General features: G+C 43.5%; 1 protein-coding gene across 14 annotated transcripts in view; it reads left to right on the top strand.

Annotated features, from left to right (window-relative positions):
• Positions 1 to 20,136, top strand: part of RIN2 (Ras and Rab interactor 2) — a 104,157-nt gene that overhangs the window by 71,197 nt on the left and 12,824 nt on the right. For all 14 annotated transcript variants that reach the window (XM_073339756.2, XM_073339766.2, XM_073339759.2 and 11 more), the window contains 3 exons: positions 828 to 900; positions 4,763 to 4,854; positions 8,146 to 9,276. In XM_073339756.2, coding sequence (XP_073195857.2) covers positions 828 to 900; positions 4,763 to 4,854; positions 8,146 to 9,276 — 1,296 coding nt within the window. The remainder of the gene's footprint in view (positions 1 to 827; positions 901 to 4,762; positions 4,855 to 8,145; positions 9,277 to 20,136) is intronic.

The following is a 20,136-nucleotide window of genomic DNA, read 5'->3' on the forward strand; positions in this document are numbered from 1 at the left end:
CTTTCATATGTTTATCCATTACTATTCCCCTGAGTCTTTACTTACATGGCTTCTTTACTCAGAGTGACATTTACTACTGACGGGAATGGGTAGCTCTGTGTTTGAAGTTAATGGATTTGTACCAGCTTGTATTAATATTTATCCATGATCTGTAAACATGTATTGATATCAATACAAAACCGTGGTGGAAATTACATGGTAAAGATCTTTATTATTTCTGTGTATTTAAAATAACAATGTTTGAATTTTTAGAAAAGTTCTAGTGCAACTTTATTAGAAAAAAATATTTAGCTAAAGAATTCGTAATGGCTATCACAAAGCATTCGTATGAATGAGACTTGATTGAAGAGTTTTGTTAAAAGGAGAATGATTCATAGATTTGCCACCGATCCTTACCAGTGGTTACTGTATTGCTGCTAATGTAATTGAGGCAAAAAATGGAAAGGATGGGTGCCAAGAGAAGGAAAGAGGTTTTTAATTAACTTGTCTATATTAGTACTATGAATAACACAAGGTCTCAGTGTTGACTGGCTGTTCTGTTAGAAGTTGTGCAATTTTAATCTCTTTGATTCATTTCCCAAGGATTAGAACACGTTTGGAATGTAAAAAACAAACCCACTGCCCAGACTATCAGTATGTTTACTAGAATGTTTTTGACTGAGACACATACTCCTCCACACAATTGTTTTTGATTAACAAAACAGTAGTCAGTTTGATGCTGCAAACTACTTACGCTGTGCAAAAGCCAGGAGTGTTTATATTAAGCCTGGTTTCTTGGAATGTGCATTAAAAGACTGATCTGTTTTTTTCATAATCTTTCTTTGCAGCCTTTTCTTTGGAGGGCTCTGGAATAAGTTTTGCTGATTTATTCAGGCTCATCGCTTTCTACTGTATTAGCAGGTAAGATTGTATTATGTTATGTTTTGAGTAGCATTTGCTAGACATCCTTAAAAATGAGTAACCGTCCATAAGGATTTTCTTGATTAAATATGGTATAAATATTCATCATCATCATCTCCTTTTGCCAAGGTTGGGTAGGGTTGACTTCCATTTGTTTCTTGGCTTAGATAAGTACCTAGACTGCTAGCCACGTTAAGTCTAGTATAAATATTACTAATCTATAAATATTAGTAGACTGTTTTAGAGGATAACTGGCTAAATAACAAGAGAGTATGAACTGAAGCTAAGAACAAAAGATTTGTAAACTGAAGAAAAAATGTGAAAGTTTTGACAGATTTCAGTGTTATGATGGTCTTGTTAAACAGTTGCCTCACTGGTTCTCCCTGTTGCGTGTGTGTTGAAGTGCCTGATATGTGCCCCTTAAATTCATCTTACTGTGAATTCAGTACTTGTCACAAGTCCCGGATTGATAGCTCCGGGGACTCAAGTCCTATGTTTAGCCATAGAACAGGTAGAGTAAGGTCAAAATTCATATCTTGGGGAATCTGTTCTAAAGGCGGAGTTGGATCTCCTTGGCTCAGACTGCCAACAAGGTTGCCAATTATTGTTGGTTATGGTGGTGATTTATGGCAGTGTGAATATTTACCCACTGGAGACTGAGAGCACCAACCTTCTTGTTGTTGTTTACGTTATGGAGCACACAGAACCCCCAAGATCAGGACCCCATTGTGCTAGATGCTAGAGACCAGGGGTCGGCAAACTTTTTGTGCAGAGGGCCACATCTGGGTGGAGAAATTGTATGCAGGGCCGGGGCAGTGGGTTGGGGTGCGGGAGGGAGTGCGGGGTGTGGGAGGGAGCTCAGGGCAGGGGGTTGGGGTGCAGGAGGAGTGTGGGGTGCAACAGCGGGCTCAGGACAGGGAGTTGGGGTGCAGGAAGAGTTCGGGCTCCAGCCCGGTGCCACTTACCTAAAGTGGCTTCGATGTGGCAGCAGCACGCACCGGGGCCAGGGCAGGCTCCCAGCCTGCCTGCCCTGGCCTCGCACCACTCCGGGAAGCAGCCGGAACCATATCCCTGTGCAGCCCCTGTGGGAGGGGGAGCACAGAGCTCCGCACGCTGCCCTTGCCGTGCCTCCAGATACCTCTCCCGAAGCTCCCATTGACCGTGGTTCCTTGTTGCCAGCGAATGGGAGCTGCGGGGGGTGGTGCCTGGAGGCAAGGGCAATGTACAGAGCCCTCTACCTCCCCTTCCCCAGGGGCTGCAGGGACTTGGTGCTGGCTGCTTCTGAGAGCGGCGCGGGGCCTGCGGCACCATGGGGGGGCAATCCTGCGGGCCGGATCCAAAGCCCTGACGGGCTGGATCCGGCCCGCAGGCTGTAGTTTGCCCACTCCTGCTATAGATGCACATGGTAGAAGACAAGCTCATTCATATAAATAACTTAACAGCACTCAGAGAGTGACTGAGCCAGACTGGATTGAAACTGGTAACCTAGCAGTGAAAGGTCCCCTATCTCATCCCCATTCACACTCTGTTTAAAATTCCATTTTGTCAAAATAGCTTTTAATTTTCCATATGGGGCTTTACATTCATTTTTGTTCAGGGCAAGGTTGATCCTGAATTTCCAGTTAAGGCCCAGCAGTTGCATGGAATCATCCTGCCTGGGAAAATCAGGAATTGCAAGACTGCACCGTCCCTGCAGCTGTGCACCAATTTGCAGCCCTGCTTCCTTTCTTGCTGCACCCTCATACAGAGAAAGACAAAGAAAAGTGAGGAGAAAATAGAAGGGTGATGCAAATCCACACATAGCTGTAACTATTCCAAAATGCTACACCTGGATATTCATAAAGACACCCGCACCTGAAATCATATCCAGGGGTTTTAATAGATTTTTTTTTTTTTTTTTTTTTTACCTTCCGACATTAGCAAGATGCTCCTAGAAGCTTGCGGTTTATTTCCCTGCCAATGTCTTTCTTTGAATATCTTATTTTGCTCTTTCTCAAGCAGCAGAAAACATTCCCGTTCCTATCCTTTTCAGACTGTGTCTTGGCATCATGTGGGATATAAGTGGGAATATGCAAAGTACTGGGGGAAGCTGTAGTCAGTGACTGTGACAGAGCAGCAGAGGGAGTATATGACATCTCTTAGTATATCTAAGGCCTTGTCACACTACCGGGGTAAGTAGACCTAAGTTATGCTACTCCAGGTACGTGAATAACAGAGCTGGAGTGGACGTAGCTTAGATTGATTTACTGCGGTGTCTATACCACACTGGCGTCAACGGGAGACGCTCTCCCATTAACTTACCTTACTCCTCTTGTTCCAGTGGAGTACCGGAGTCAACCAGAGAGTGCTCTGCGGTCGATTTAGCGGGTCTTCAGTAGCCCCGCTAAATCGACCCCCACTGCATCAGTCACAGCTGTGTCGATCCCCGATAAGTGTAGACATGGCCAAAGAGAAAACAGGATAGATTCTTGACAAGAATGGAGAATTTAAAAAAATACAGCTGGGGTTTGCAAAGGAGCCTGTGAGAGCTGGGTACCAAAGTCACAGTGCAATTCAGTAAGATTTGGGTGCCTGATTTCTTTAGGCTCTTTTGAAAATCCCAGCTGATGGGTGAAATCTGTGCCCCGGTGAGATCAATGGGAATTTTGCCATAGCCTTAAGGAGGATCAGAATTTTACTCTGTATATTTAACATTTGGAGACATTCCTCCCTAGATTAAAATGGACTTCAGATTTTGGCCCATGGAGATGTTGACAGTGTCCTTTCAATTACTTGTTAGTAAGTGTGTCAACTCACTGCAAACGTTTGTGATTTTCATCGGTTTGGAGTTTGCTGTTGCTGATTTTTGAGGGTGTAAACATCAAATATGGCAATTCATTGAGCAAAGAGCTGTTGTCTGTATTACACCAGATGCTCAATGTGCTTACAGTTCTGAAAATAAATCACCTGTATTGATACCAGTTGTATCTGAATGTACATAAAAGTGTGTAGGACATTTTTGCTACATGAGCAGTTCTTATTTCCTTACTCTCAGTACACAGGTACTTCTAATACAGATTTTGCAGTTTTTCAGACTCTGGTGTTTAAAAATGCACTGGTACCAAGTATAAACAAGTGGGTAGAGAAGAGATTTAATATACAATGTAATAAATGCTTACACAAAGTACTTAGACAAAGTAATTCTTAAGTTCTTGTTTCAAAGATTTATATAGTCGATGTGGTTTGTAGTTAAGTACCATTTGTGGAGTCCCATATGTAAACATCCATTTATTATTTTAATACGTATTGAGTAGAAAACAGATATGGTGACAGTAGTATGAATGTAGTTGTATTTATTGTAAAAAATTTTTCAAACTAAAGGTATGTTCAGACTGACAGAGTTTACAAGCACTTCTGTATTCTCTGTCTTAAGTCTTCATTCAGGTTCTTTTTGAAAACTGGAGGTTAAATTGGAACAAAACTCAAGTTTTATGCACAAATAGGAATTTTGGGTAAAGTGCTGATTTTGGCAGATGAATGTTTCAATAATCAGACTGACATACTCTAAAAGAGCGGTGGAAAAGCTACTGCTGTAATAAGAGGAAAAGTGGGTGGGACAGAGAGAGTCAGTCCAGAAGAAAGGAACATTGGGGGACTGATTCTCATTTACACTAAAGTTTCTTTACACCAGTGGGGCTTAAAAGATTGTTAATTACATCATACTCACTTTATGGCCCCTTTAAACTGGCAGAGCAGTTCAAAGTAGCTTTGCTGTAAATGAGAATCTGACCTGTAGTCATTGCATATGCTGGAAATAATGAAAAATTTAAAATATGGAAATAATTGCAAAAATTACCAATACTGTTCTTCCTTTTAAAACAAGGGATGTCCTGCCATTCACCTTGAAATTGCCTCATGCTATTGCGGCAGCAAAGACAGAAGCTGAACTTGAAGACATTGCTCAGCTGGGACTGAGTAAGTGTGACTATTTACATAGGTTTATTGCCTTGTGTCATTGTAAACATATCAGTCAAATAGTCCTTTCACAAAAAATTGGTAAACGATGGCCCAGTTAGTTTTTTTAAAGATGATTTTTTTGTTGCAAGTAGCTTAATTCTCCCACTTAGTGGCACTCTATTGCCTTCCTAGCCTGCTGATAAGCTTCTGTGATTTTGTTTGCTATACTGCTGCCCCCTACTTTCTGTATAGCTATATGCACTCTGTCCAACAGAACACCTCATACTGATCCAAATACAGTCCCATAGTCCCGAGAGCAAGGGTTTGGTGCAGTCCCACATGCATTGTAAGTTAGAGCACATGCAGCTGAAAGTGGAATGGCTGTTATTGGCTCGTACAGCATAGCTCTTAGTTTGGTAATTGCTGGAAGGTTTTGAATGGAATTCATCATGAACAGCATTCTGTACACCGATTGGCACATGCTTACATTTGCAAAGCGATTTAGGACTGACTGTTCAGAGGTGTGCTGATCTGAACGCAAGTAGAAACACATGTCAAATATATGTATTCACAATGGTATGATGAGTATTTTCAAGTGGGAGGGAAAATGCAGGGGAGTGTCCCTAGGAAATGCTTAGTTCTACTGCTAAAACAAATATGGGCACATCCCAAAATGTGCCTTGAGCCTAAAGCAGAAGTGAAACCTGGCAGAATTTGAACATGGGCCTGAAACAGATATGGTTGAGCACCTCGGGGACATGCTGAATTATATTTGAAGTCAGTGGGAGTTGCGAGCACTCAGCACCTTTCAGGATCTGGCCCTCTTACTCATTTAACTGAGAGCAGAATTTGGCCTAATAAACTTTTGTGTGCACTACCTAGCACAGTGATTTGCACTGTAATAGGACTTGAGCACAGGGAACTTCACAGGATTTTATACAGCAGTGAGCCCCTGAGGTGGCTCTGGATTTTGTTTTGCAGCAGTAACCGTGGTGATCATTTTATAAGACTCTGGTCACTGAAGTCAGTTTAAAGTGTGCTGAAGAGTGTTGTCTTTTGCCTTGATAATCTGCAACTTTAGGTAACTAATGAAAGTTTAGACTTACACTGGCTGCAGCCAGGCTATGGGGCAAACACTCTCTTGGGGGAGTTTGTTTGGTCAGTGTATCCAAAGAAGGGCATGATGAGCTGGGTTGGAGTGTCATTGGCATCTCAGACCCTTGTATAGATGGCAACACCTACTAGAGGAATCTGTCCAAAGGAGGGGCATATGCCACTGTTCAGAAGCTCTCCTCTACATCCATACCTAGAGTTATTCTGCTTGTGTTTGTCCTGTGCAGACAGAATACCTGAGAGCACCACTGCTTGGGTGCTGCAGGTCTGTAACCCCTATCCCTAGACTTCCTCTGGCTGAATTTGTGCCCTTGGTTTTGAAAACTAATAATATGTTTGAAAGCTGAGGGAGTAATGGTCTAGTGATTAGGTGTAAGCATGGGAGTTAGGAGACCCAATTTCAATTTCCTGTTCCACCACAGACTTCCGATGTAACCTTGGATGATTCACTTAGGCCTGGTCTACACTGGGCCCGGGGATTGATCTAAGTTACGCAACTTTAGCTACGTGAATAATGTAGCTGAAGTCGACATACTTAGATCTACTCATTGCAGCGTCTCCACTGCAGTGAGTCGACAGCTGACGCTCCCCCATCCACTCCGCCTGCACCTCTTTCTCTGGTGGAGTGCCGGAGTCGACGGGAGAGCACTTAGCGGAATTGACCTCTGCTGGATTGATCGCTGCCCGTCAATCCTATGGGTAATGTAGACAAGCCCTTAGTGTCTCTGTGCCTCAGTTTCTCATATGTAAAATGGGGTTAATAGCATTTCTCTGCCTCACGGGGTATTGTGAAGACCAATTGGAAGGGAGTGTTGTTTACTTCTCTTAACACAAGAACTAGGGGTCACCAAATGAAATTAATAGGCAGCAGGTTTAAAACAAACAAAAGGAAGTATTTCTTCACACAACACCCAGTCAACCTATGGAACTCCTTGCCAGAGGATGTTGTGAAGGCCAAGACTATAACAGGGTTCAAAAAAGAACTAGATAAATTCATGGATGATAGATCCATCAATGACTATTAGCCAGAAAGGGCAAGGATGGTGTCCCTAGCCTGTGTTTGCCAGAAGCTGGGAATGGGCAACGGGATGGATCACTTGATGACTGTCTATTCTGTAATTCCTTCTGAAGCACCTGGCATTGGCCACTGTCAGAAGATAGGATACTGGGCTAGATGGACCTTTGGTCTGACCCTGTATGGCTGTTCTTATGTTAAATTTGTTTGTGTGACACACTCAGTTGCTGTGATAATAGGGGCCATATAAGCATCTAGATAGTTTTGAACATTGCTGTCAGTTAATGCCCGAATTTATTTCTGTCTGGTTTCTTCATTTTTGAGTCAAGCTGAAGCATGTTGAACACCTGTAGTATAGTTCACAGGAGTCTATGGGGTTGCTGAAGGAACTGTTGTCTGATTTCCATAGACTCTCACAGATGTTTTACTGAGGGCTATGAGGAGACTGCAGTTACAATTTGTCAAGCTAGTACAGATTTTAGTGTTAGTACAGTTTTTGCTGATGGCCCTGCATATTCAATCTATTTATATGCTGCTGAGTATCTTAAAAAACTCAAACAAATTGTGTAATTATTACAAATGCACAGCTGCAGGTTGAAACACTTAGAGACATGAACGCCTGATCAGCATGGCTAAAGATAGTATCTGCCAAGGGGAGAAAAACTGATTCCAATCTTGTCATGCTTAACTTGTTTTATTTTTTACTCCAAACAAAAAATATAGTTTATTTGCAAATTCCCAGGTCTTAACCTTCAGGTTGTGTAAATCAGCATAGTCCTGCTAATGATGATGGAGCTACGCTGATTAACACAAGCTGAAAATCTGGCTCTTATTTTCTAATCAAGGTCGGGGGTATTATCTCAGGGTCTATTTGAGTCTCAAAACAGGAATAATGCATACTTTATAGCAATCATTCTTTTCTGTATATCCCAATTTACTTGCTATGAAGATTCACATTGGCCAAGATATTTATAAACTCTGTAGACAAATAGCTGCAGCCTGAAGGTTTAGCATTCAGTTGTGTCTGGCAGTGTTTTATGAGGTTTATTAAGAAAAAAGTTTAAAAAAGAAAAGTTTGCCTAAAGTTTTCCATGCTTCAACATTGTTATATTGAGTTTAATGTTCTGAAAGCCAACTGCATAATATCTAAATTCTTATGTTAACACAATAATGATTTTCAGATTTTTGGAGCTCTCCGGCTAACAACAACCCCCCAAATCCTTCACCTCCCCGTAGGCCTCTGCCCTCAGACAATGCTTGCAAAGACTCACGTCAGCTCTGCCTTATAAATGGAGTGCATTCTATAAGAACCAGAACGCCTTCGGAGCTGGAGTGTAGCCAGACCAACGGAGCCTTGTGTTTTATTAATCCTCTCTTCTTAAAAGTGCACAGCCAGGATGTTAGTGGAAGTTTGAAAAGACAGAGCCCAAGAACTCAAGATGTGAATGGGACAGAGAAGCCTCGCTCCCCCCCACCCAGACCTCCACCACCTTCTATTAATAGCCTTCTCACAAGTCCACAGCTCTCCATGTCTATAAAGCAGGCGAGCATGCCAGGAACAGTCAACCATAACAAATATAGGAACTTGGATTTGCTGCAGAAGAAACCAATCCCTGTTCCGCCTCCTCGTCTAAAGAAGCAGGCTGTTAGCTTAGAAGGGGAAGGTAATGCAAAGACCGTGGCAGTAATTCAATCTAGTCATAACTCAGTGCGAGGGTCAGAAACTGCTTGCGATCCAGGTGAAGCCCTGTGTGAGCAAAATTTAACAGCTTGCAGAAAGACCTTGGCTACAAACTCTGAGTCACTAGTACAGTGGAATGGAGGCAGGCAGAGACTGAGCGACATGAGCATTTCCACCTCCTCATCTGACTCGCTGGATTTTGATCGTAGTATGCCGTTGTTTGGCTACGAAGGGGACACTAACAGCAGCCTGGAGGACTTTGAAGGGGAAAGTGACCAGGAAAGCATGGCACCCCCTTTGAAGCCCAAAAAGAAACGGAATAGTTCATTTGTTCTTCCCAAGATTGTGAAATCCCAGCTGAGGAAAGTAAGTGGGGTGTTCAGTTCTTTCATGACCCCCGAAAAGAGGATGATCAAGAAAATTGCAGAGCTGTCCCAGGACAAGCGCACGTATTTTGGGTGCCTGGTGCAGGACTATGTCAGCTTTCTCCAGGAAAACAAGGAATGCCACGTTTCGAGTACTGACATGTTACAGACAATTCGGCAGTTCATGACACAAGTTAAGAACTATTTGTCACAGAGCTCTGAACTGGACCCCCCCATTGAGTCACTGATTCCAGAAGACCAAATAGGTAAGAACCATTGTGTCTCTATTTTCAGGGCACTTAAAAAGAAAAAAAAAAAAATCTGAATCCGTGGTCTGAGTCTTTGAACCAGATTTGGGGATATAGATTTTTCTAGCAAAATTCAAAACCACTGATTTTTTTGTTTTGTTTTTGTGTTTTTTAAAGCTCAAATGCAAAAGTTCCATACAACTATGTTAGAATGAAAAGAGTTTTTGAGAAGTTGCCTTAAAACTGTAATGATGAATGTTGGACTTAATTTACAAGTGACTAACTTTTTTAAAAAATTTCAGTGCTGAAATGTTACATTGACGGATTCTACACTGCGTTTTTTCTCTGAAGTATGTGGAAATATTTTTAGTATTTAATTAAAACAGTGTACATACACACACGTGCACCCCCCATATGTTAATCATATATGGCAACCATAAAATTAAAATACATTGGAAATGAAAAACAGATGGTGACATGGAGAGATTTCATAACTTACTTCGAAATACTCTCTCATTCACTATTGGCAACTTTCACTGTCTCCACAAGAGATTTTTATAAAAAGGAGAGGGAGATGCTAATCTCTGGATTTCTGTGCCCCTCTGTTTGTAAGTGTTTTATAAATGTCTGAAAATGAACTGGATGATTGGGTTCACATTTTACTAACAGAGAAGGATTTATGTATGAACAAAAGTGAAATAGTTGGATATACATGTTTATAACAGTCAGGGATTTGTGTATGCACAAAAGTGAAATAGTTGGATGGATACACATGTTCTACTAACAGACAATGACTTGTGTATGTACAAAGTGAACTGGTTGTACAAAAACTGACTGTCCCTTAGTCTTGATGTTTCTCAGCGGTGTTAGTGAAAGAGTTTGTAAGCCACATTGACGAGGTAAACATCCTTGAAGGAGAAATACTTTCCTCGTGAGCTCATTTCAGTCATAATTCGCTTGTTTTTCCCCTTCACTTCAGTGTCCTAACAGTTTGGCCAGTGAATAATTTAGTGACTTTTAAAATTGGCAGATATTTCTTTCACTGGCAGTGGTTAGTGTTTTTGTTTTGAAATTTTGGAACGTATTGAGTAAGAGGTGCTTTTGTCACATTGCTATTCAACAATGAGGGAGTGAGGTTAACAAGTACTGCCAGGCAAATAATACACTCTGAAAAGTTTCCTGTAAATCAAGAGTATTTAAAAGATTCTGATTGCTTTAGTTAGAAAACTAAAAGTATTGTGTGGACGTTGTCTGTTGGGCTTTTGCTCTATACAAGTATCGGTTCTATTGTGTTTCTGCATAATCTTAGATATTTGACAAAGAAATAGAGCTTCTTTTTTGTGATTTGGTCAAGGTTTAATTTTAACTTTCACTGTTCTTTGCAAGGGTGTGGTTTAATCCAGCCGGTGCGTCTCATAATAGCTTGCTAAAATGATGCTTGCTTTTGAATGTCTCGGTAAATTAGAGTGACTGAAGTTATTGAGCACTGTAACTAAACTGCCTTAGTTTTCTTCAGCGATTGAGCGTCTGACTTTCTTTGTGCAGCTTCTTCTAAATAATTTATACAGTGAGGAAGTTTAAGCAAACATGGAACTTGCATTTGAACAATCTGTTGCTTTCACCACTCCTGAAGCCCGCAAAACACCACAGCAGAGCAGGAACATTAAATGTTGCTGACCTAAACAGATAGCTATGTGGCAGACAGACTTAGTCGTCCTACATAGCAGAATCTTTTACAACAGAACAAAGACCAGTCTAATCTCCCATCTAGTGTTTTATTTCACGGTTTTGGTACTGAATTGCGACCAGACTTGTGACTACAACTAAATAGTTCGTTAATTTATGATTCCTATTAAAGTTACATTATGAGACAAAGGGCTGGTTTATACTACACAGTTAGGTCGACATAAGGCCCCTTATGTTGGCCTAATTATGTCAGTTTCTACACTACAGCCTTCCTCCCACTGATCTAAGTGCCTTACTACACTGACATCATAACTCCACCTCCACGAGAGGCATTAGGTTTATGTCAGTGTAGTTAGGGCAACACTATGTCTGTGTAGACACCACATCCCTTACATCACCTGTCTTGTCAATTTCATGGCAGGAGCCCTCAAATTGGAAAGCCGGGGTGGCTTTGGATCCCGCCCAACCCCAGTTTGGAACTGGGCAGCTTTGTCAGTTTCACAGCTCAGTGAACTGTGAAACTGACAAAGCTGCCTGAGTCCTGGGGAGCAGGCGGGGGTGGGGTGGGAGAGAAGCTGGGGCAGTGGAACTCCACTCCCGGATGGCAAGAATCCCCGGGCGGCTTCCCCCTGCTCCCGGCAGGGAATGGGGTGGGGGCGAGGAGCCCCAGGCAGCTTCCCCCCATTCCCAGCGGGGAACAGGCATGGGGCAGCCCACAGAGACCTGCCCCTCAAACGTCGGTGGAAGTGCTCCTGGTGAGGACATGCACCACTGACCCAAGGGAAGGCAGTGTGGACATGCACCACCACAGTAATTACTGCGGTGGCTGTAAGTTGAACTAATATAGGTCGACTTATATTTGTAGTGTAGACATAACCAAAGGCTCTTACTGTAGGTACATCTAACTTGCTTATAGATATGCCGCACCTTCTGGCATGTTTGGAAGATGTTTCCTTTTAATATCCTTCATAGAGTATGCCGTGGTGTTGGTGGTGGTTATTAATAAATGTTTATTTTATGATTATATACACTTGTTCTGATCCCATTGTGCTAGGCTATTTACAGACATAAGCCTGGTCTACACTACAGCTGCCGGTCAATATAAGCGACCCAGTTTGAGTTACATTAGTAGCCTAACTCAAGTCGACGTAGTTTAGATCTAGTTACTGTGGGGTCCACACTACGTTATGTTGACAGAAGATGCTCTCCTGCCGACATTGCTTCTGCCTCTCGTTGAGGTGGAGTACAGAAATTGATGGGAGAGCGCTCTCCATCAATTGAGCGTGTCCTCACTACACCCACTAAATCGATGCCACTGCATCGATTGCAGCAGTGCCGATTTAGCTCCATAGTGAAGACAAGCCCATAGAGGCAGTCATGGTCCATGCCACAAAGAGTGGATAGATTTAGAGCCAGTAGGCCCAGCTGCACCCCATTGAGAATGCTCAGGAGGAGGAGAGGTGACTGCCCTCCTGTGGGGAAGGGCAGCTTTATGTTGCCACTAGGCCTGGTGGAGGCTGGATACAGGACACTTTGGGCATCTTGACTGTTTCCTCTTCCCTGGCCTGTTCTGCACACTTTGAGAGCTGCACTAGCCAGTTCCTGCCTCATTTTCCCCCCCAACAGAAAAAGTGTTTTGGCCAGCTTGTTCCACTGCAGCTGGTCAGACTTTCTTCAAGAGGCTCCCCCATATCCTAGGTTATGCTTCAGGAAGCTGGTGTAACCCTGGGCTTAGTCAAGCCCCAAGTATTTAGGCATCAGAGCTCCAGTTTCTGAGGGTTCTATTTAATTATCTGCGTGACCATGTGTAGTTTTTCTCAGACTCCTGAAAACAAAAAATATTGGAGAAAATCTTCCAGGTTTTCCAGAGAGAGGCAGATGAAATAGTTTAACTTCTGCCAAACCGTCAAAAGAACATGCACCAGCCTTTCTAATTATTCCTGACAGATGCAACCTAATGTTAATGCTGTAGACTGCTACCCCTTTACGAAATAACAACCTTCCCCTGGTAAGAACAAAGAGTAGGCTCCTGTGCATTAGGACTCGGCAGAGAATGCATGTATTCCTCTTTTGCACCAATTTGGAAATGATGGGGGAGATTTGTGGAGGCATAAAGGGGAGTTAGGTGCCTCAATTGCATAGGAGTTGGGTGCCTATCTGCCCTTTGTGCCTTTGAAAATCTCACTTCTACATCTGGGAACTTGTTCTTTTTATTCTGTATTGCTAGGATAGTAAAAGTGTGGGTATGTTTTTACATTGATGGATAGTAAATTAAAGTTGATCAATAAAATAAACTTAAAATAAAGCTCTAAGGTGGGATTTCAAAGAGCTTAAGGGATTTGGTTACTTAAATCCCATGGATTTTGAGCACTTAATATTTTAGGATGCTTTGAAAGTCCAGTCCTAACCCATTTTATTATTTAAGTCAATAGAAACTAAACTGCGTGTAAAGAGTTGAATCCATGTCTAGCTGTATAAGCACAAAATAGAGATTGAGACTGGTTTTGGAAAACCCAGGTTGAATTCAAAGTTCACTGATGTTTGAATAGCAGACATTGGATGCTTTATTTATGTTTAATCTCTGTGGCACCTGACAAAACAGTAACAACAACCCTGATTCTTCTTCTGTCTCTGGCCAGAAAAAGATTAATGTGAATGCTTATTGAAGGCAGTTGAGGCTAGAAAAGATCTAAACAACTCAACATCTCCTGACCCCCAAAATCTAGGTCTATCCCAAGAAAGTCCTGGTTTAAATACAAACCGGTAACAAAACGTTGAGTGGTGGAAAAAGGCACCTACATATAAACTAGATTGTTTGTTTGTTCTGGCACTCTTAGCTGTTCACAGCATGCTTTTTAAGGTTTGTATTTTAATGCAGGGCCTATTAGTATCAGTGTGGAATTGGCCAGTCCCTTCATTCAGGACATCCTTTGTCACAGGCAGTTCCACAGTTGAGAAATGGAGTCAATGTTATCCTGTGGGGAGAAATCAGAACTGAGAGATGTGACTTCTAGTTTCTTTTCCTGACTTGCTATGGGACTTTGAGCAATCATTTAATTACCTGTCCTTCAGTTTCTTCTTTCTGTAAGAAGAAAGAAGAGTGTAATGAGATATACCTATCTCACAGGCAAACTGTGCAATTTAGTTTAATGTCTGTAGAAGCTTTAACATACTCTGATGAAAGGCACTGTAGAAATGCCAGGAAGTCCACCAAGCGTAGGAGGCACAGCCTTTCCGAACTAAACTGTATCTCTCTCGAAGCTCCATGTGGTGTAATACCAACCTGCTGATGTATGCGGGGTGTTGAGAAAAACCCAAATTAGGCTAACAGAGTATATAGTGTGTAGCAATCAGTTCCCCCACATTTCCATCTCCACTGTACCTAGGTGATCTTTTTGTTTTCAGCCTTCCAAGAAATTCTGTTCCTACAGGCTGCATCTTGCTGTGACATTGCCCAGACTGGGCACATCTCCCCTCAACACTGTCAGTCTTAAATTATCAAAGTGCTGAATAGAACAGTGCATGCAGTCATAATAGAGGGAAATAAGGCGTGTGTGTGAGCCTGGAGGCTGAAGGGGGGAAGATAATCTCAGTGGAGGAGCAGTAGTTGGAAACTGAGTGCAGAGAAGTTTTAAAATTGGGACCTTGGAGAAAGGCAGGGGAAGGTGGAAGACCATGGTATTCTCAGTGCAGGGAGGACTGCAAAGACACTTGCTATGACCAGTATATCAAACATCCCAGATTTAAACTTGTCCTTTGTTGCTCCTTTGCAGAGTTACACAACAGCAGGTCAACACAGGATACAGATGTATTTCTACAAGCCACAGCGAAACTCGCTAGCCTTTCATTTCATTTATCAAAGCACTTCCTGTTCCCAATTTGTGGCTAGTGACTAATAGTAAATATTGAGTAAAGAAGGCTTAACAAGACTTAATTTAAAATTATGTACGTGGAACCCCTCAGTGAGTGTGTGTTATAGGTCCCCCTTTGTGCTGATCCACTGAGGAGATGAGTTGTTACAGCCCCCGGCTAGGGGGGCTTGGGACTTAAGCTGTAGCAGCTCATGCTTTTAGCTCTGGAGGTTCCTGGTTTGATCTCCAATGCATTGGCCAAGATGGTGGCCCTCACATCAGCACTTAAAAATGTGAAGTATATGTATTTTTTTATAACATCCACTGAACGCTCTCGCTATAATTTTCAAGAATGCTGAGCACTGACCAAACTCTGCTCTTGTTTAAATCATTCGGAGCTATATCACTGATTCCAGTGGCAGTTGAGTCAGGCCAATGCTGAGTGCTTTAAAAAATCCCACCCTCAATACCTTAGAAAAACACAGGCAACTAAGGCTGTCGGTGCAATATATCCTACAAAATATTCATGAAATGCCATGTTTTCAGTTCCCAGATTTCCACTGGTCACCAACGCAGCCCATTAGGAAGACAGTAATTGCCAGACTGAGGGCTATCTAACACAGTATCCTGTCTCTGACACTGGCCGGCACCAGGTGTTTCAGAGAAAGATGTAAGAACCCTACATTAAGAACATTAGTGGGTCTCTAATAGCTGGAAATTGCCTTATGATATGAAGCATGAGGTTTAATAACTTTCCCAAGTTTTTGTAATTCATTGTGATCACTCTGGATATTCTTGTTTATCCATATAGAGGTCCAATCCCTTTTTGAATCTAGCTAAATTCTTGGCCTCAACAACTTCCTGTGGCAATGAGTTCCACAGTCTAACTTCACGTGGTGTGAAAAAATATTTCCTTTTATCAGTTTTGAATTTGCCACCTATTAATTTAATTGAATGTTCTTTTGTTCTTGAGTTTATTCTGATAGTTTGGGAGGGAGGAAGAAGAATTTTTGCAATAGAGACTGAGATTAAAAGAAAAGCAGCTGTTTACAATAATTAACCAATGGGAAATAAAGCAAATGCCAGTGCAGTCAAGTTGTCAGTTATATTCTCTTTGGCAGTGAAAAAGTAAATGACTTCCTTGGTCATTGATTATCTCTGTGCAAAACCACTATATTAAAAAAGGGCCATTAGCCTCAATTTGTCTAGTCAAGTCTAGGCGTGATCAGTGTCTCTTGAATTGTGTATACATTTTCTTTCTCAAAATGTGGTTTTCCTTTATTTAATTTTCATCTTTCTTATTATGTGTCATGAAGTAATTGAGCCATATGGAGGATTCCCACCCTCACCCTACTCCTTTCCACACACACACTTACGAATATCTCCCAGATACTCTGATTTGTAATGTAATAGAAGACATTAGGAACAGACTTGTATTAAACTTTTCACTCTGTGCAGAAAGGATGAGAACAGGTACTGTCAACATTCATGAATCACCAGCAATTATTCTGTGAATCCCAGTTAGGAGATTTCTGCACTAGACCATGCTGCTGCTCATGCTGCTATGCTGCCTTCCTTATGGCAAGATTGTCTTGACTGCTTAGCAGAGGAGCTGTCACATCTACAGGCAGCTGGCTAGTGGTTGTGTGGGAGCTTGCGATGCATAGCACTGTCAGCAGTTGCACTTGGCAGTTCAGCCTCTCTCTATGTACAGTTCAAGATAGGCTAAGTTCCTTGAAAAATTGGCAAACCTGATTCATTGGGTATCGCTGGCTCCAAAGGCCATGCCTGCGGATAACTCAGGATTGTTAGGAATCACTATGACAAATTGCAGATGTGATGGCAGAGGCAAAGACCTTTGCCTCTTTGCCTTCCTGCACAGCCGCAGTATGAGAATTAAAAAAAATCTCAGTGATGCATTAAGGATACGATTCTAACATGATGATCACAGAGGTCACAGATTCTGTGACTTTCCAGGACCTCCACGACTTCTTCTGGGGCTGGAGCAGCAGCCCCTGGAACAGCTGGCCAAGGGCCAGCCTCGGGGCTGCTGGAGCAGCAGCCAGGGAATGGGGGTGGGCGCCTGAACAACTTGACCAGTGGTCAGCCCTGGGGCCGCCAAGCAGCTAACTGGCAGCCAGCCCCAGGCCCGCCAGAGCAGTGGCCCCTGGAACAGCTAGCCACTGGCCAGCCCCAGGGCCCCCGAACAGCTGACGGCTGGGTGCTGGAGTAGCGGCTGGGATGTGTGTGTGTGTGTGTTACTAGAACAGCTGATCAGGGCTGGTCAGTCTCAGGGCCCCCATACAGCTGATGGGTGGCCAGCCCTGGGCCCGCCAGAGCAGCAGCTGGGGTTGGGACAGCTGCAAGCCCAGGCAGTGCTCTGTTTGTCCTTCCTCTCCGCAGTTATTTTTAGTAATAGTCAGGGACAGGGTACGGGCTTCCATTAATTTTTGTTTATTGCCCACGACCTGTCCCTGACTTTGACTAAAAATACCCGTGACAGAATCTTAACCTTACCTGTTTTTTATCCATAAAGCAGGGTGACCCGTGAGACTGAAGTCAGGGAAGAGAGTACCACCCATACAAAGGTTAGAGCTTCATCATAATCTTTTGTCCTCACTAACTTATTGGTAGAGTGAGTCTGCTGGCAGTATTCTCCCTCTCAGCCCTTTGAGACTGCTCACGATCTGTTAGCCTCTGAAAACTGGCCAACATAACAGGTCCCTTGCCCCAATAGGAAACAAGTGCACCAGCTTCAAACTACAGGAGGTAGTGATTAATCCAAGATGTGGGCAAGTGTTCTATTCTCAGATCCTAGCCCAGGTGCTCCCTTATATGCGTGCTTCAGATAAAGACAGTTATCACAGACATCCAACTGCCATTAGAACCAGGAGATGTAGGGAATCTAAACTGTACCTGTTACATTTCAGTGGCCTTGGTATCACCAAACATGATTTTAACACAATTTGTTTAGATCGTGGTCTTTGTTAAGGGTCAGATCCTGCTAGCTCTCTATGTAAGGAACTCCAGTTGAAGTCAGTCAATGGGAGTTTTGATTCACAGGGAATGGAAAGTTCAGGTCCTAAATGTAATGTTTGGCAGCACTTAAAAAATAGCCTTTGATTTTGAGTTCAACAAATTCCAGCAGATGAAATGCTGGCTACAGAAGTGTCTCACTTAAAAGCACACAAATTACACAGAGCTTTTGATATTTAAAGAGTCAGTTGGTAAAGTTTTTTTTTTAAAGGTAAACTGCCAATAAATACATAAATAAATAAAAAAATCGGGCATTAATGATGTTAGCAAGGAATAGTATGTGGCATATTGAAATAGGGTTATCCTAGTTCATTTACATTGAGGATGAGGGTGTATATTTCCTGGATGGGAACAAATCTCTCTTCTACCAAGTATGAATGTAAGTACTTTCTTATCAAACCTGATCTTGAGTGAATGTCTGCAGCCCTCACCCGTGGAGAGGTGAGGGCTGCAGGCTCCGGGGGCTGAGGGTGGGGCTGGTGGTGGGAAGGGAGATATGCGGGGGTGTGTTCTCTGGAGTTGGGGGGTTGGGGAGCCCGGGGGGGGGCGATGGGGGAGGTCTGGGGAAGGGTCCGGGGGAGAGGGGGATATAGGGGAGGGTTCTGTGGGGGGATGGTGGAGGTCGGGCGGGGGTTCTGGGGATCTGGGGCAGGCTGGGGAGGGACCCATGGTCTCTGGAGGTAGAGGTTTGGGGAGCAGGGGTTGGGGGGGGGGATGAGAGGCTCTGAGGAGCCAGGGGTTGATGGGGGAGGCTGGAACCAGGGAGTGGGATGGGGGGGGCGCTGGAGTGGGGGACATATGGGTGGAGCTGGTTGAGTGGTAGAAGCATAAGAAGTGGCTCTGGGAGGCTAAAAGATGGGAGATGGCTTAAGGGAGTCAGTGGAAAGAGGGCTGGGAGCCAGGAGATGATGGGGGTGGAGCCAGGAGCCCTGGAGAGGAGATGACCTTGGGGAGCCAAGGGGGCTGGAGGTAGGGGTTGAGGTGAGAGATGGGGAGCCAGAAGATGATTGCAGGGGGGAGGCCGGAGCTATGGGACCAGGGGGTAAGCAGGAGAGTCAGGGAAGTAATGAGAAGGTGGCTGGAGCCAGGAAGTAGCAAAGGAAATGGGATGGCATAGGGGAAAGACAGGAGCTGTGGGATGGAGGGACGGCTGTGTGGCTGGAGGAGCTGCATCCAGCGGGTGTTGGGTGAGAGAACTGGGGGCAGGTCTCTAGATGCTGTTGTGATCCATGTGCTCTACATGGATGGATGTGTGGGGAGCAGTCTTGGGTTATTTTCATTTACATAGGCTGGGGTTACTGGATGCCAACAGGGGGATCATGTTAATCTTTTTCTCTCTGGTTAGGCAAGTAGAACTTGTGTTAGCATGGGCGTGAGCCCAGCAGTGTCTCAGATGGCTATGAGGAGGATTAGTGGGGGTTGTTAGGGGAAGGATGGTGAGGTGTAAACTTTGAAAATTCAGAAGGCTTGGAGAATTTGTCCAAACTGAAATTCTAGCTGTTTTAGGGCCCCTCAGCCCCCTAATTCATTTACAACCACTTCCTGCAACCCAAAATGTAGACACTTTGGTTTAAAGGTTCTGTATAAACAAAACAAAATTACCTGGAAAAACTAGCTTTGTGTTCCTGCTTCCCACTCTGTTGCTGGTGTATTGGAAGCAGCATTCTGAATAGTCATATTCAGTGTAGCTACTTGTTTTGAGAAGAAAGCATGATATTTGAAATTATGTTGAACGTTTTATTGATTCCATCTCTACATTCAGTCAACTCAAGTTAAGCACCAGTTCGTGTGCACCTGTTGGGGACATATCATTTGACCTGTTCTGTTCATTCCCTCTGGGGCACCTGGCATTGGCCACTGTCGGAAGACAGGATACCTGGCTAGATGGACCTTTGGTTTGACCCAGTATGGCCGTTCTTATGTTAGTCCAAATGGGGTCTAAAGATTCTCACTCTATTCTGGAATCCACCATTTACACCTCTGTTCCTTCCTGGTATTCCTTTATGCTCTTCTTCTGGCTGGGTGGGCAGTTGATCTCAATGGATGGGTCAGGAGGGGATTGGCTGGGTCACTCTCTAATGCTGTAGATAAGATGCAACTCATTTGAAACGTCACATCTTGTCACAATTGGCAGCTATGGCATAATGGAGACTTACGGGTAAGTTAGCTGAATCCACCCTTCATGTTGTATCTTGTATACTTTGACCTGGACAGACCATCAGTGTGCCTGGTCTGTGGACAGCTGGCGGGTCACATGGTAGTTGCTTCTACAGGCTCCGTTGCCAAGCGCCTGGATGCCTATAAA

Source organism: Lepidochelys kempii, chromosome 3 (assembly GCF_965140285.1).
Source record: "Lepidochelys kempii isolate rLepKem1 chromosome 3, rLepKem1.hap1, whole genome shotgun sequence".
NCBI lineage: Eukaryota > Metazoa > Chordata > Testudines > Cheloniidae > Lepidochelys > Lepidochelys kempii.